This window comes from Solanum pennellii, chromosome 3 (genome assembly GCF_001406875.1).
Source record: "Solanum pennellii chromosome 3, SPENNV200".
NCBI lineage: Eukaryota > Viridiplantae > Streptophyta > Magnoliopsida > Solanales > Solanaceae > Solanum > Solanum pennellii.
The window spans coordinates 59,081,150-59,094,342 of record NC_028639.1 but is presented as its reverse complement, the minus strand read 5'-3'; the positions used below and the strand labels follow the sequence as shown (position 1 = coordinate 59,094,342).

The 13,193-nt window shown below is 33.6% G+C and overlaps 2 protein-coding genes across 3 annotated transcripts in view; both read right to left on the bottom strand.

Annotated features, from left to right (window-relative positions):
* Positions 1 to 434: 434 nt before the first annotated feature.
* On the bottom strand, positions 435 to 1,068 carry LOC107013856. The gene has a single exon (XM_015213736.2). The coding sequence runs from the start codon at positions 1,003 to 1,005 to the stop codon at positions 601 to 603; it is 405 nt and encodes a 134-aa protein (XP_015069222.2). The 5' UTR covers positions 1,006 to 1,068; the 3' UTR covers positions 435 to 600.
* A 1,159-nt stretch (positions 1,069 to 2,227) lies between these two features.
* LOC107013516 (E3 ubiquitin-protein ligase SHPRH) overlaps positions 2,228 to 13,193 on the bottom strand; it is a 36,294-nt gene continuing 25,328 nt past the window's right edge. The window contains exons 16-19 of one of the 2 annotated variants that reach the window (XM_027915405.1): positions 7,585 to 7,790; positions 4,373 to 4,524; positions 3,247 to 3,511; positions 2,228 to 2,956 (exon numbers count right to left, since the gene is read on the bottom strand). In XM_027915405.1, coding sequence (XP_027771206.1) covers positions 2,681 to 2,956; positions 3,247 to 3,511; positions 4,373 to 4,524; positions 7,585 to 7,790 — 899 coding nt within the window. In that variant the 3' untranslated portion in view covers positions 2,228 to 2,680. Of the gene's footprint in view, positions 2,957 to 3,246; positions 3,512 to 4,372; positions 4,525 to 7,584; positions 7,791 to 13,193 lie in introns of those variants that run through there. The other variant, XM_027915406.1, reaches the window with a different exon arrangement.

Here is a 13,193-nt window from a genome sequence, read left to right as displayed (position 1 = left end):
AGTGGCGAGCGAGATATTTGAGAGAGAGGCGTTGACAATTTTTCGCAAACGTTTTATGGAGCACAATTAAATCAAATCCTAGCTAATTTATTTATTTGAGGTTATTAGTTTACTATTATATACAATTTTACCTTTTGTTAATTATGTTCGCTCATTTGCAAAATTACATAAACAGAAATTTTTTTTTTAATTAATGTTACTACTTATGAAGTTCTCATATTAATGAAAAAAAACACAACTACTTTTTTTAAAAAATTACATGTCCAAACAAAAAACTTCAATTTTTTTCAAATAATAGGAAGATGCTAGGCTTTTTCATTTTTATTTAGATTTTTATGTGATATTAAAAAAAATGACGTCAAATTTGATGTGTCATCAATAATCAAATGAAAAAAAAAAGTTTAATACAGAGTGTTCAATTTGAACAAAATAAAAGTCAAAATAATATGGGTTTCAAATCATTCATGAATACTATTATATATTAGCAGCTAATGTTTTAATAATCTGTAAAGCAGTAATACTAATCATATGATAGTACATTATTTTTCATGTAACCACAAATGCAAATACAGTAGTAGTATATAGTTTTAGTTTTTGCAATTAATCATTACTGGTAGTTGTTTTTTTTAGAGCCTGGAAAACTGTAGAACTTTTTTCAAAAATCTGGGCTCTCCTATTGTAATCCATTGGTGCTTTACCTTCATCATCTCCCATTATTGCTTCTCTTTCTAAACACTCCAATAACTCAACCATTCCACCCATCACTTCTTTACACTTACCTGACATGCTTCCCAAATTATCAATTTGTTCCTCGAATCTCTTTTCAATGGAATCTCCTTTTCCACACTTGGACCATAATACATAACTTTTCTTCTCATTCGATAAAAATGGCTGCCGGATTCGATAGGTATTACCATAACCGCTTGGAATTTGAAGGTTATAATAACGAGGAGTTGCAGAAATGTCGGAATTGGGAATCAGAAATTGAGGGAGAAAAGACGCCATAGCCGTCAAAACAAATTTCGTGGGAATCGAAATCAAAAAGCTGCAAATTTTTGGCGATCTAGAAAGGGATATATTAATTGAAGGATAGTGGCCACGTGGCTGAACTGACATTATCACGTGGAAGGTACTGGAAACGGCACGCTTTTCAAAGTGATGCCACGTGGCCTGCTAGCGGTAGCAAAAATGGTTGCGGGCTACCGAGTAGAGCCGTTTCTGAATTCTCTTAACCCCTCCTACTTTATCCCTATTCTATTTACACCGTCCCTCAATCGTAATCAATTTTCAATCAACAACTCAAATATGTTATCAAAGTATTAGAAAGATTTATGTATTTTATTTGTTAAAAATTTGATTTATTTATGTCATTATTATTTAAGAAAAAATTTATTCATGATATTATTTTTAATAATGATTTTGTAAAATTATTTTGGACATGTAGCCAATTGTAATTCGACCATATTATCAATTTTTTTAATAAAAAAATTTAGAATTTTGAAAAAAAAATTAAATTAATTTTTTTTTAATTTTTTATTTAAAAAATTAAATTTCTGAATAAAAATTTGATTTTTTTATTAAAAAAATTGATGACGTGAATTATAATTGACCATGTGTCAAAAATAATTTTGCAAAACAATTGTTAAAAAATAATGGCACGAATAAGTTTTTCTTCAACGATAATGACATTAATGAGTTAAACTTTTAACTAATAGCATAAGTGAGTCTTTTCTAAAATTCAATGGCATATTTGAGTCTTTTCTCTTGAATAAATAAAATTCAAGATTGATTAATATTCTCTCCTTTTAATATTAATTCATCTTTTTTTATATGCTTGATAAAAAATTATAAATAAAAGTGTAAGAAAGCAATTTTATTTCACTCCATAAATATTTTTTGAAATTTTACAAAATATTTTCAAAAATAATTAATTGCAAGGTTAATATAAAAAAAGAAGAAATTGAATTAATATGAAATAACTAATTTTTAAATAAAATGATCAACTAATATCGAACGGAAGGAACGAGAAATTAGTGTTCCCTCTCTTTTAATCCAAAGTAAAGAAGAACCACACGCAACGCAACGCAACTCATTTGGCAATGTACTTTCAATGAGTTTGTTCACACTACAAGCAAGTGACTAATTCTTGTAGGAGACCTAATATAATTTAAGATCAAAGAGGGGGAGGTTAACAAAAATCAATGAAAGAGAAGGATAAAATAGAGGCTTGGGCATGAAAATGATAAATCTATCTATCCATACAATGGTGGATCCATTATGGCAGGGAATTTATCTACAACCGTTATACCTTGTGTACAAAAAAACATAGAGATGTGCATACATGATTTAAACCTTTTAAGTTTTAACACTAAATCCATTCTACTTATGAACTTATGGATACAGGTATACCATTTATTGAATTTTTAGAGATACGTACAAGTGTGTGTATATATGTATATATATGTGCTCCATGTCAAAAAAACTGACGCCAAATGCCCCTGTGACAAGATAACTATGACCAAAGTAAGCTGCTAATGGAAATTTACCAGCAGCAACAATCTCCTCTCCAGGACATTTCATTGCTTATGGATAGCATGATTAACCGATGAATCCTTCATTCAGGTCTTGACATGTCGAAATAAAAAAAGAATGGAGTAGGATCATGATCCTAGTTGTTCCTTCAACAGCAACAATTCTCCTGTGGCTCTTGACCAGATGTTTGTTCCCTAAGCCTCCTCTCAGCAGCTATAGCAGCAGCAACAGAAGGTGGAAAACGAGTCAAGCTCTCAGTTGCCTCTTCATCGGTGGAAGGTGCCGGTGCCACCCTGAATAAGGATTCAACATCTCTTAGTGTCAAAATGGGCTGATCTTGATTCTTTCTGTTTCCACTAACAAATGAACCAATATTCCTGCTCTTGTTCAGCTTGTATATGCTCTCCTCAACTGTGTCTTTCACCTATTATAAAAAAAGACAACAAAAAGAGAGATCTTAATGAATCACCCCCAGTGAATGATGTATTATACGCGGCAACCATTGAAAAATAAGACTGGAAAGTAGGTCTTCACTTCAGAAATACATAAAACGACACATTTTATATGTAGAAGACGGCTCAACCGATGGTTAGAAAACAATACTACAATTTTTGGTTCATTGTAACAGAAATTTTAGATATAACAGAGTTACCATACAGAGTTAGGTTTCGACTTCCAATTCAATTATAATGAAGTTTCGATAGAGATACATACGATAAAACGGTGAACAAGAGTCTTATGTGCTTGCCCAATTCGATGCACCCTGCCAATGGCTTGTGCCTCTGCTGCAGGATTCAGCAATGGTTCAACAAGTATAACATGCTGGGCTTCCAGAAGATTGAGGCCATTGGCTCCATGTTGGATCAGGAGCAGCAACACTTGAACGGATCTAGTTTCTGGTTGGCTCACATGTCTTTTGCCATTTTCTTCAACATTGTTGTTGTGGCCTCTGAATTGGCTGATGGCAGCATGTGATTTCCTGTGAACGCAGTAATTAAATTTAAAACTTGAAACTAATGTGTCATAGCACACTCTTAAGCCATGCAAAATGAACTATTTGGCCATAAAATCAAGAGCTGCTTCCTTCACGGATTTTAGGAATGAACTATGAATATGCAGTGACTTCATTCCAACTATTAGCTTCAGTATGAGCCCGACACTGCTAAAATTCACATTAGCATCATAATTAAGATATAACTAGTGAGCTGAATCAAACTATGCCATTAGTGTGAAACGTAAATAATGGAGCTTGCTAACATTTAGGAGGATGAAGATGAAGAAGCAGAAAAGCAAGAGTGGATTAATGCTTAGTTCTGACATCATCAATGTTGGGAAGACAGTTTATGAAGTTTAGCTGATTTATTACATTAAGTTTGTGGAAAACCATACTAGAGCAACATAGTTTGGATTATACAAATTGGATACTTTTGATATATAATTCGCTCAAAACGATTTACATTTGCGGTATGTCGAATTGAAAAAAAAGAGAGAAGAAGATGACGAAGCAGAAGAAGATGATGATGAAGAAGAAGACAAAGAAGAAGATGAAAAAACAAGAGGAAGGAAGAAGGAAGAGAAGCCATTAATGGCTAAAGTGAAAGGAAGAAGAGAAAGCTATGGCCGAATGGCTAATTCGGCCATTTTTCTTGTATATAAATTAGCCGAGTGGCTCTTTTCTATAATTAACTCCTTTCTTTAAACAGAGATTTCAGATAATGCAGGAAAATATGAATTCAGTCTCATGGTTGCTATAATCGTGAAAAATAAGTGATCCCTTCTGTTCCTAGAAAACCACTATTTTTGAACTTTGGAAGAACCAAAAAAGGTATCAAATTATTACCTTCCTCCTTTCATCCGCACAAAAGTTATGTTGTTAGCCGCAAACGCATGCTCTAATACATCCAGCACATCATTCCAACTGCTAAAGACAAGAACCTTAGCTACTGGATTTGTGGAAGTGATCCATAAAATTCTTCTGGTGACAGCTTCAATCTAGAATACAACGTTCATCAAAATACAACAATCATCTATAAATTGAAAATGCATTACAACTTTTGTTGTTACATACACAAATTCCTACTGTCCTAAAATGAATGATACAGTTCCATATTCAGTTCAAGTTATCAGTTTGCAGTTTAGTTAAGGAATTATGTATTAAAAGTAAAACTAATCAAAACTGCAACAACATGCAATGATTCAACTACAGATTTTAGTCCTAACAAGTTAGCAGACTCTGTCTATAAAGTACTTCCTCTTGTTGCAAGGTGCTTCTACAACTTAAATGGAAGAACTTCTCCATCATTCTGATCAGATATAGTTTATATTTCTATATTATTTGATTGGAAAGTTGACTCTGTATAGCAAGTACTTCCTATTGTTGCAAGGTGATTGATACAACTTAAAATGGAAGAACTTCGACTCCAATTGTATTATTTGATTTGAAATTTTCCCAACTAACTTCCGTTCTTCAGTCTTCCCATTTCAAATCATTATCTCAATCATTTATTTATCAAATTCAATAAAATAATTTATTTGAATATTCGACTATTAATATCCTCAATATTCAGACCAAGGCCATACCTATTTACCCTTCTATGGATGAGCTAAACAACAGTGTTCAAGATAAGATACAATGACACATGCTCTTTGCAGACGATATTGAGTTAATTGATGAAGTTAGTGAGAGTGTCAATCAGAAGTTGGAACCATGGAGAAGCACTTCACAGAGTAATGAATTTAGGATAAGTAGGAGTGAGACAGAATACATGCACTGCAACTTTTGTCAGATAGGAGTGAAGTTGAGGTGAGATCAGACGGAATGATAAATGAAGATGCTGTGAATAGGATTAAGTAAGATGGTGGAAATGGAAGCGAGCCACAAGAGTTTTATGTGATAGGAAGATACCAATGAAAGGCAAGTTCTATAGAATGTCTTTGTTAGCACCCTTTTAGTCTACCAATGGTCTACACATGGAATATTTAAGGAAATTTGGAAGTAGAATTCATCAACTTATAAGTTATTTATTTTTTATTTCTGTCAGCAGTGTTTGTAGTACATTATTACAGTTTTTTAGTTATTTACTGCAACAGCCTATAAGTTGTTGCAGTAAGGAGGTTATTCCTCCACTTTCTCATTCAGTTGTAGTAGGCAGTTTTAGTAGACAGTAGACGTTATTTTCCTTATTTCAGTATTGTATTTAATGTATTTGAATTCAGTGAAACGATAAGCAGAAAATTAGTCGAGTCTTTGAGTACTTCAAACTCAAGAGATCGCAGGTTCTCTCTTAACGAACCAGCACCATAGGTCGTAGGAAGAAAACTTCAGATTTCATATTCCAGCGTCCCATAACGAGATCCATAACCGGGGACCTTAACAGTGTTTAACGCCAACAATGTTGTATGGGAGTGAATGTTCGGCCTCTACAGCCCAACATATTCACAAAATAAGTACCTCAAAGATGCGATGTTATGATGAATGTGCAGTCATACAAAATTTTAAAAAGATAAAAACTATCACATATCTTAGAAGGTACGAGTAGCGGATTTAGAGGATAGAATGACAGAATCTCGCTTAAAACATAATGATTGACACTGCTAAAAATGGAAAGGAAGACCTAAAATCACGTGGGAAAATGTTATCATAAAATATATTCCAGAACCTAGGAAAATCTAGATAAGCAATGGAAGTTGAAAATCCATATAAATGATAACCAACTAAAATACTGGTGCTTACTAGAACAACCTTAAAATATTTAGAGAAATAAGCACTAGAGAGCTCCTAGTGGTAGATAATCCTTAAGTACGTGTATTGACATATTATGGACCTACTACACATTTATGATATTGAAGATCTATACAACCGACCTCAATTAGCTTGGTATTGCGGCATAGTTGTAAATGTTGTTTTATTCAGACTAAGTAAGAACCTATTAGGCCAAGGTGCCACAAACTGCTTATTTTGAGAAGTACTTTTGGAGAGAGGAAATTTGTGTTTGACCAATTCATTTGAGAAGTACTCTCTCCGTTCCTTTTTGGTTGTCACATAGCGCTTTTCAAGAGTTAATTTGACTAACTTTCAAAGCTAAATTAGATTATATTACAATTTAAAATAAAAAATTAGATATTCAAAAACTATACAGGATTGCAACTTTTTTCATATCGATATGATGAATAAATACATCTTAAAGTGTTAGTCAAAGTTCATATCATTTGACCTTTAAAAAGGAAATTGTGACAAGTAAAAGGAACGGTGGGAGTACTTCTTTCAGTATTTTGATAAACAATTTTTTTGGGTCGAAATTTGATGAGTCAATTGTGCTGGCCAATCATTTTAAAAAGTGTTTTGGCGTATTAAATTATGAGAAAAACAACATTAAAGCAAGTTTATTTAACAGAGAAATTATATAAAATTTTTAGGATGAAAAACATTAAAGTTAAGAGCAAATTATTAACTTGTATTTTGTTTATAGTGTTGACATTGCTATTTCAAAGAGAAAAATGGAGAGATAGAGGAAAGAGATTGTAAAAAAATGGGAGAAAGAAACCTGTATTTAAAGTTGACGGGCTATTACAAAGAGGAAGAGGAGAAGAAGAGAAAGATGGAGAACACGGGGAAAGACACGACAGAAATAAAAAAGAAATAGGAAAAAGAGTCTGTATTTAATTGAAAGAAAGATGTATTAAATTAATGAAGGGAAGTTTGACAAATGTAAATATAGGAAAGGATATTTTTGTCTTGAAAATTTAAATTCCTGCTTCTGTTTCATGGAAAAGGCAGAAATTTGTAGTTTCTTCTCAACAACAGAAATGCTACTTCTCCTGCAGCTCATAAGTACTTATTTCATTTGGTCGAAAACCTCAAAAATAAGTGTGTTTCTTATTTAAAAGAGTTTGCTTTTAGCCTCCAAGAAGCTTGGCCAAATAGGCTATAAGTTAGCTATTATGGGAGGAAAGAGGTAGATTGAATAATATTGGGACACATGAAGTTGCCGGGAAAGTACAATTCAGTATAAATGATAGAATTTGCGTCTTGAATAAGAAAATAAAGAATACCTTGGTACTATATGAACCTTGGACATTTGTCGAAGCTTCAGAGTTCTCAGAGGCTATAGAAGAAGATGGACATGACATATTCCGTCTGTCAACAGCATAAGCAATATTTCTGCAGTCAGTATGTTGTCTACAAGTTGGGCACATTAACCAGCTAACCTGAGGCTTCCCATGAAGGGCTAATCTCTTCTCAGTCAGTGCAAACAAACCTGCAATGGCAACCATCAAAGTTAGAGCATAGTATCCACCTTTAGCACTCCTCACACAACAGAAAAATGTTTATAGCATTTATTCAAGTTAAAGCTACATGAATATGCAGGTTCTGTAACTTTCTACAACCCCACAAAAAAATAGTTTGCCCAAGCTGTGTTAACTCAAATGTTGTTTATGCAGAAAGGAAGGTTATCCTCTATTCTCTTCTGGCAATGTACGAAAACCCTCAATTTCAGGGGCATTCAAAACAATAAAAAAGAAAACCACACAAGGATAAAATAGATGTTAGGAACAAAATTCTTAGCACAAATGTGAAATACAGAAAGTGCAGATAAGAAGGGCATATCAACTGTCAAATTAAATTGCTGGATTAGATATAGCCACATGTGTAAACAGACGTATGCTTACGAAAGTGTCCCACATCTAAATGGCCAGGATCTCTAAATCTATTCTGGAATAAAAAATAAGTTGTAACTAAATACTCCCTCCATCCTACATTATGTGATACCTTTTAACTTGACACAAAGTTTAAGATTAAAAGGAAGACACTTAAAACTCGTGATCTTAAAAAACATTAGATATTTTGTAGCTATAAAACATTTCATTAAGGGTAAAAAGGAAATTTTAAAACTAAGTCATTTAAATTATAGAAAGGTGACATTCTTTTAACGACATGATGGGCATTGAATTAAGCTAATTCCAGACAGTGCTGGATGTGAATTTTGCTATTATTCTTCAAATTTTATAGTGAAGGTGTTGCTTATTCAAGTGTTGAATGTGATTAGTGGGAAAAAAGACCCAAGAGGAGTGCTTAAGGAATGAAAAGAACATAAAAATGTGTGAAGTTGCGAGACTACGTCGCCGAAAAGAAATGGGATGAGCTGCACGAGCACGCAGTGTGGGGGCGAGAAAAATCAGCAAAAAGGGGCAGTTTTGGGAGTTTGAAGGAAGCTCTACGCTATATGAGTTTGGAACTTGTCACAAAGCTATGGTATTGAGAAACAGGTGAGGATACGAAGGAGAAAAAGGAGCGCACTGCTGATAAAATCATATATGGTATGCTATTAAATAGTTTAGGAATTAGATCAAATAAAATCATCCCTTGATTCACAAATCTCCTAGAATCAAGGCATCTGATTTCTAGTTTGTTTATTTTTCTGTAGAATAAATTTGTACCCTCTATGTATATAAATAGAGCCTAGAGGTCATATTATTGTTTTATTAGTATATTGATGGGTGTTGAAAAGGAGGAGGAGAGAATCGGAAATTGAAAATAAATAAGTTGAAAGGCTGAAATTTGAAATTCTGTTAACAGTGATCTTTTCAATTTGAAAAATAATAATAGGTCATGAGATAATCATTGGACGGAAATTAAGTAAGGAATAGGGATTAGCCAATAGTGGACGTATAGGTTAGCTGCTGGACGCATATTTATATTTTTGTTCTTCCTGTAGTTGAAATTTAAAATATGGTACCACATTTATTAAATCTCTGATACCATTTTGCCACAACCCAAAATTGAACGCGATGACACTTGTCTTATCCCACCAAGACAAGTCAGCCTAAAATATTCCTTATATATGATGTTTTAACTCAGGTGTCCGTAGTAACAAACTATTTGGTTTCTCAAATAAATGCAACGTGGAATCTCATTATATGAACATGTGACAGAAGTGATAACTTTTTAAGTAGTTAGTATTCACACTTGACCATTGACGTATCCGTTTCCAAATAGCACTAGTACCACATCATGAAAATCCGTTAGATCCACCGCTAGAACACATCATACCTATCGAGAAGATTGTACCCAAACAACCCACACATTTCTACACATTGAATAACTACAAAACATTATCAAATCCATTCCGTCTCTAGCCTAATCATATGCATTCTTTCTAAGATCACGTCGATGACAGAAGTAACACGCTCCATAACTCCGATCAAGTAAACATCAATATCATTGTAGTAGTCGCATCATGACCCTCTTTGATATACACTCAATCTATGAAATCGTAAGAGAGATTCTGATCTCAATTGGCGCAACTTCATTCTCATCATTTGCTAAGCAACTCATATATATTGTGACAACTTTACTAACTGTAGTTTCCAAAGTTAATGTGTTCATAATCTAGCCATCATTTTAATCATTCCACTTCCAATTATCGAACAACTCAAGATATTACCTATACCACACAAGTACTATTCCCTTCACTAGGTAACTAACCAAAAAAAAAAGATAACACGTTCATGAAGTCCCTCAAACCCTTGGTCAACCTCATCATTCAAATATCTTCAAAATGCATCATCGAGCTATCACCTTTCAAATTTTCGAACATTTTAACTCTGACCACACATCCTTTTCATAAGTTTATCACTTCCACCTTAGTATAAGGTCTAACATCCAAGATATCAAGACACACAAATGGCTCACTTAAGGAACCACGCATGACTCATCACTATAAGTGAGAGAATGGAATGAAGCGATACAAATCAGAACGGACTAAAGATGTACGATAAGAAGTGAAGATTTTTTCTAAAAATCATAATAGCCTCTCGAAGATAAGCAACAAACGTCTTCGTGTCAATCCTTGAGACTCTACTATACTTGTACACAACCTATGAACCTAGGCTCTGATATTATTTTGTTATGACCAAAAAATGGACGTGATGACATTCATCTTATCCAACCAAGACAAGTCAGCCTAAAATTGAACTAATACAGTAAATGCGAAATTAAGACAATAAAAGGGACTAACACCATCCAAAATTGTAGAAATCATAATCAACTCAAATAAAATCTCAAAGCTTGGTTGTCACGTGTACAAGCCTCTATAGTATTACACTTAATTCGAAAGAAAAATACAAGTCTCAAATAGCAATGTTTCTAGTATAGAACAAGATCATAAATAAGGAGCAAGAGGATCCGCTGAGATGGCAAACACTACCTCACAAATCTCCACAGAAAGTCTCAGACAAGGAGAGAAGAGAGAGTATCGCAAAAATTCGGGCTCGTAACCGACACAATTGTAGAAATAAGGAGTGAGTACCAAACCATACGATACTAAGGAAGCAAACTTTTAAACACAAAGTAAGAGTATAGGATACAAGTAATCCTACCCCTCAAACCGAACCTCCACAACCTGAATAAAACTAGCTTAACCTAGTAGTTCACAATTTACATAACACAACTTAATAATAACACTCCAACAATTACAGATCAACAACACACGAGATCAAGTTCCTAAATCGCAAATGATAAAGATATCTAATATAGTGAAATGCAATGCCAAGTATTGTGATGCATGTCTGACCTAGTGATACACACTCATTGCCTGCGGGACCCATGAGGGACATATTTGTCCATGCATCTGTTGTAGCGTGCCACATGTCCCTCAATAATAGAATCAGTTGTGGCGTGTGATACGTCCCTCGATAATAGAATTCGTCATGACGTATGATGTCCCTCGAATCATAATATTTGTCGCGGCGCATGACACGTCCCTCGAAATGGTACACCTTTTTAATTCTTGTTCTTCTTTAATTCACATAACACTTGTCACAGTCATGTCTCAGAACCAATGCAAATGACATATTCCACAATTAACAAAGAGATGACCATTTCCATAACAATTCACAACACAATCCGCGATACAACAATAACAATGAGTCTTTCAAACCATTCTCAACCAGTAAATAAACACATTGCCTTTATTATCTCCTTTTCATCATTAGGATTATTCAATATGGACCAATCAACCCGTCACAAAGTCTTATTACTCCTCCACACATACCACAAGGAAATAGACGATTCTATACACTTAACAAAGATTGAAAAAACCACTTGTCTCAAATAATAACTCCAAAACTTGAGTCTTTACCTTTGTTGGGCTTCCAAATCAATGCAATCTATTCAAATAAATAATCACAATAAGATTTTGAAACTAACAACACTCATATTACTATATGTCTAGCATAGACCCAAAATATCACCCAACTCTCTAATCAGGTTCCTAATCTTGATGCCAATTAACATGTCAACTCTTATATTTTCTAAATTCCAAACCTAGGATTAAGTTCCAATTTCTCCTATATCAATAATTTAATGATATTCATATAATATAATACACCTAATATTTAATCACATATACCAATATTATTAAAACTTGAATTTTTATACAATAATCAGAAAAAGAAGAAGAAGAAGAAGAAGAAGAAGAAGAAGAAGAAGAAGAAGAAGAAGAAGAAGAAGAAGAAGAAGAAGAAGAAGAAGAAAAAGAAACAACAAATCAAGTTCATGGTTATCATATAAATATTCAAGTTTAAATAATATTGGTATATGTGATTAAATATTAGGTGTATTGTATTATATGAATATCATTAAATTATTGTTATTGGAGAAATTGAAACTTAATCCTAGGCTTGGAATTTAGAAAATATAAGAGTTGACATGTTAATTGACATCAAGATTAGGAGCTTGATAATATAGTTGGGTGATTTTTTGGATCTACGCTAGACATATAGCAGTGTGGTATTGTTAGTTTCAAAATCTTATTGTGATTATTTATTTGAATAGATTGTATTGATTTGTAAGCCCAAAGGATAAGACTCAAGTTTTGGAGTGATTGTCCGATTATTTGAGGCAAGTGAATTTCCCGGCCCTTGTTAAGTATATAGAATCATGTATTTCACTGTGGTATGTGTTGAGGAGTAATGAAACTTTGTAATGGGTTGACTTGTCCATATTGAACAATTCTAATTATGAAAAGCGGGTAATAAAAGGCAATATGATTAGTTACTGGTGTGTGATGTGTTGATGTTGTATCACGATCATGTTGTTGTGAATTGTGCATTGTTATGGAAATGGTCATCTCCTCATTAATTGTGTGAACATGTCATTTGCATTGGTTCTGAGACATGATTGTGACAATGTTATGTGAATTGAGGAAGAACAAGAAATTAAAAAGGATGTACAATTTTGCAGGACGTGTCACGTGCCACAATAGATATATATGATTCAAGGAACGCTACAAATTCTATTACTGAGAGACGCACTGCTCGCTGCGATGGATTTTATTATCGAGGGACATGTCGCACACCGCGACGAATGCATGAACAGATATGTCCCCCATGGATCCCGGACGGAGAGACAACGGGTGTGTATCACTAGGTCAAACATACATCACAATACTTGGCATTGCATTTCACTACATTGCATATCTTTATCATTTATGAACTTGTGAGTGCCTTCTATGGAACTTGGTGACTGAGGAACTTGATCTCGTATGTTGCTAATCTGTAATTGTGTGTGTTGCTGATCTATAATTATTGGAGTATTTTTATTGAACCATGTGTTATGTAAATTGTGAACTGCTAGGTTGAGCTGATTTTATGCAGATTGT

What these genes read in the sequence shown, in the direction of transcription:
- LOC107013856 (XM_015213736.2), bottom strand. Translation starts at nt 1,005, where the DNA reads ATGGCGTCTTTTCTCCCTCAATTTCTGATTCCCAATTCCGACATTTCT.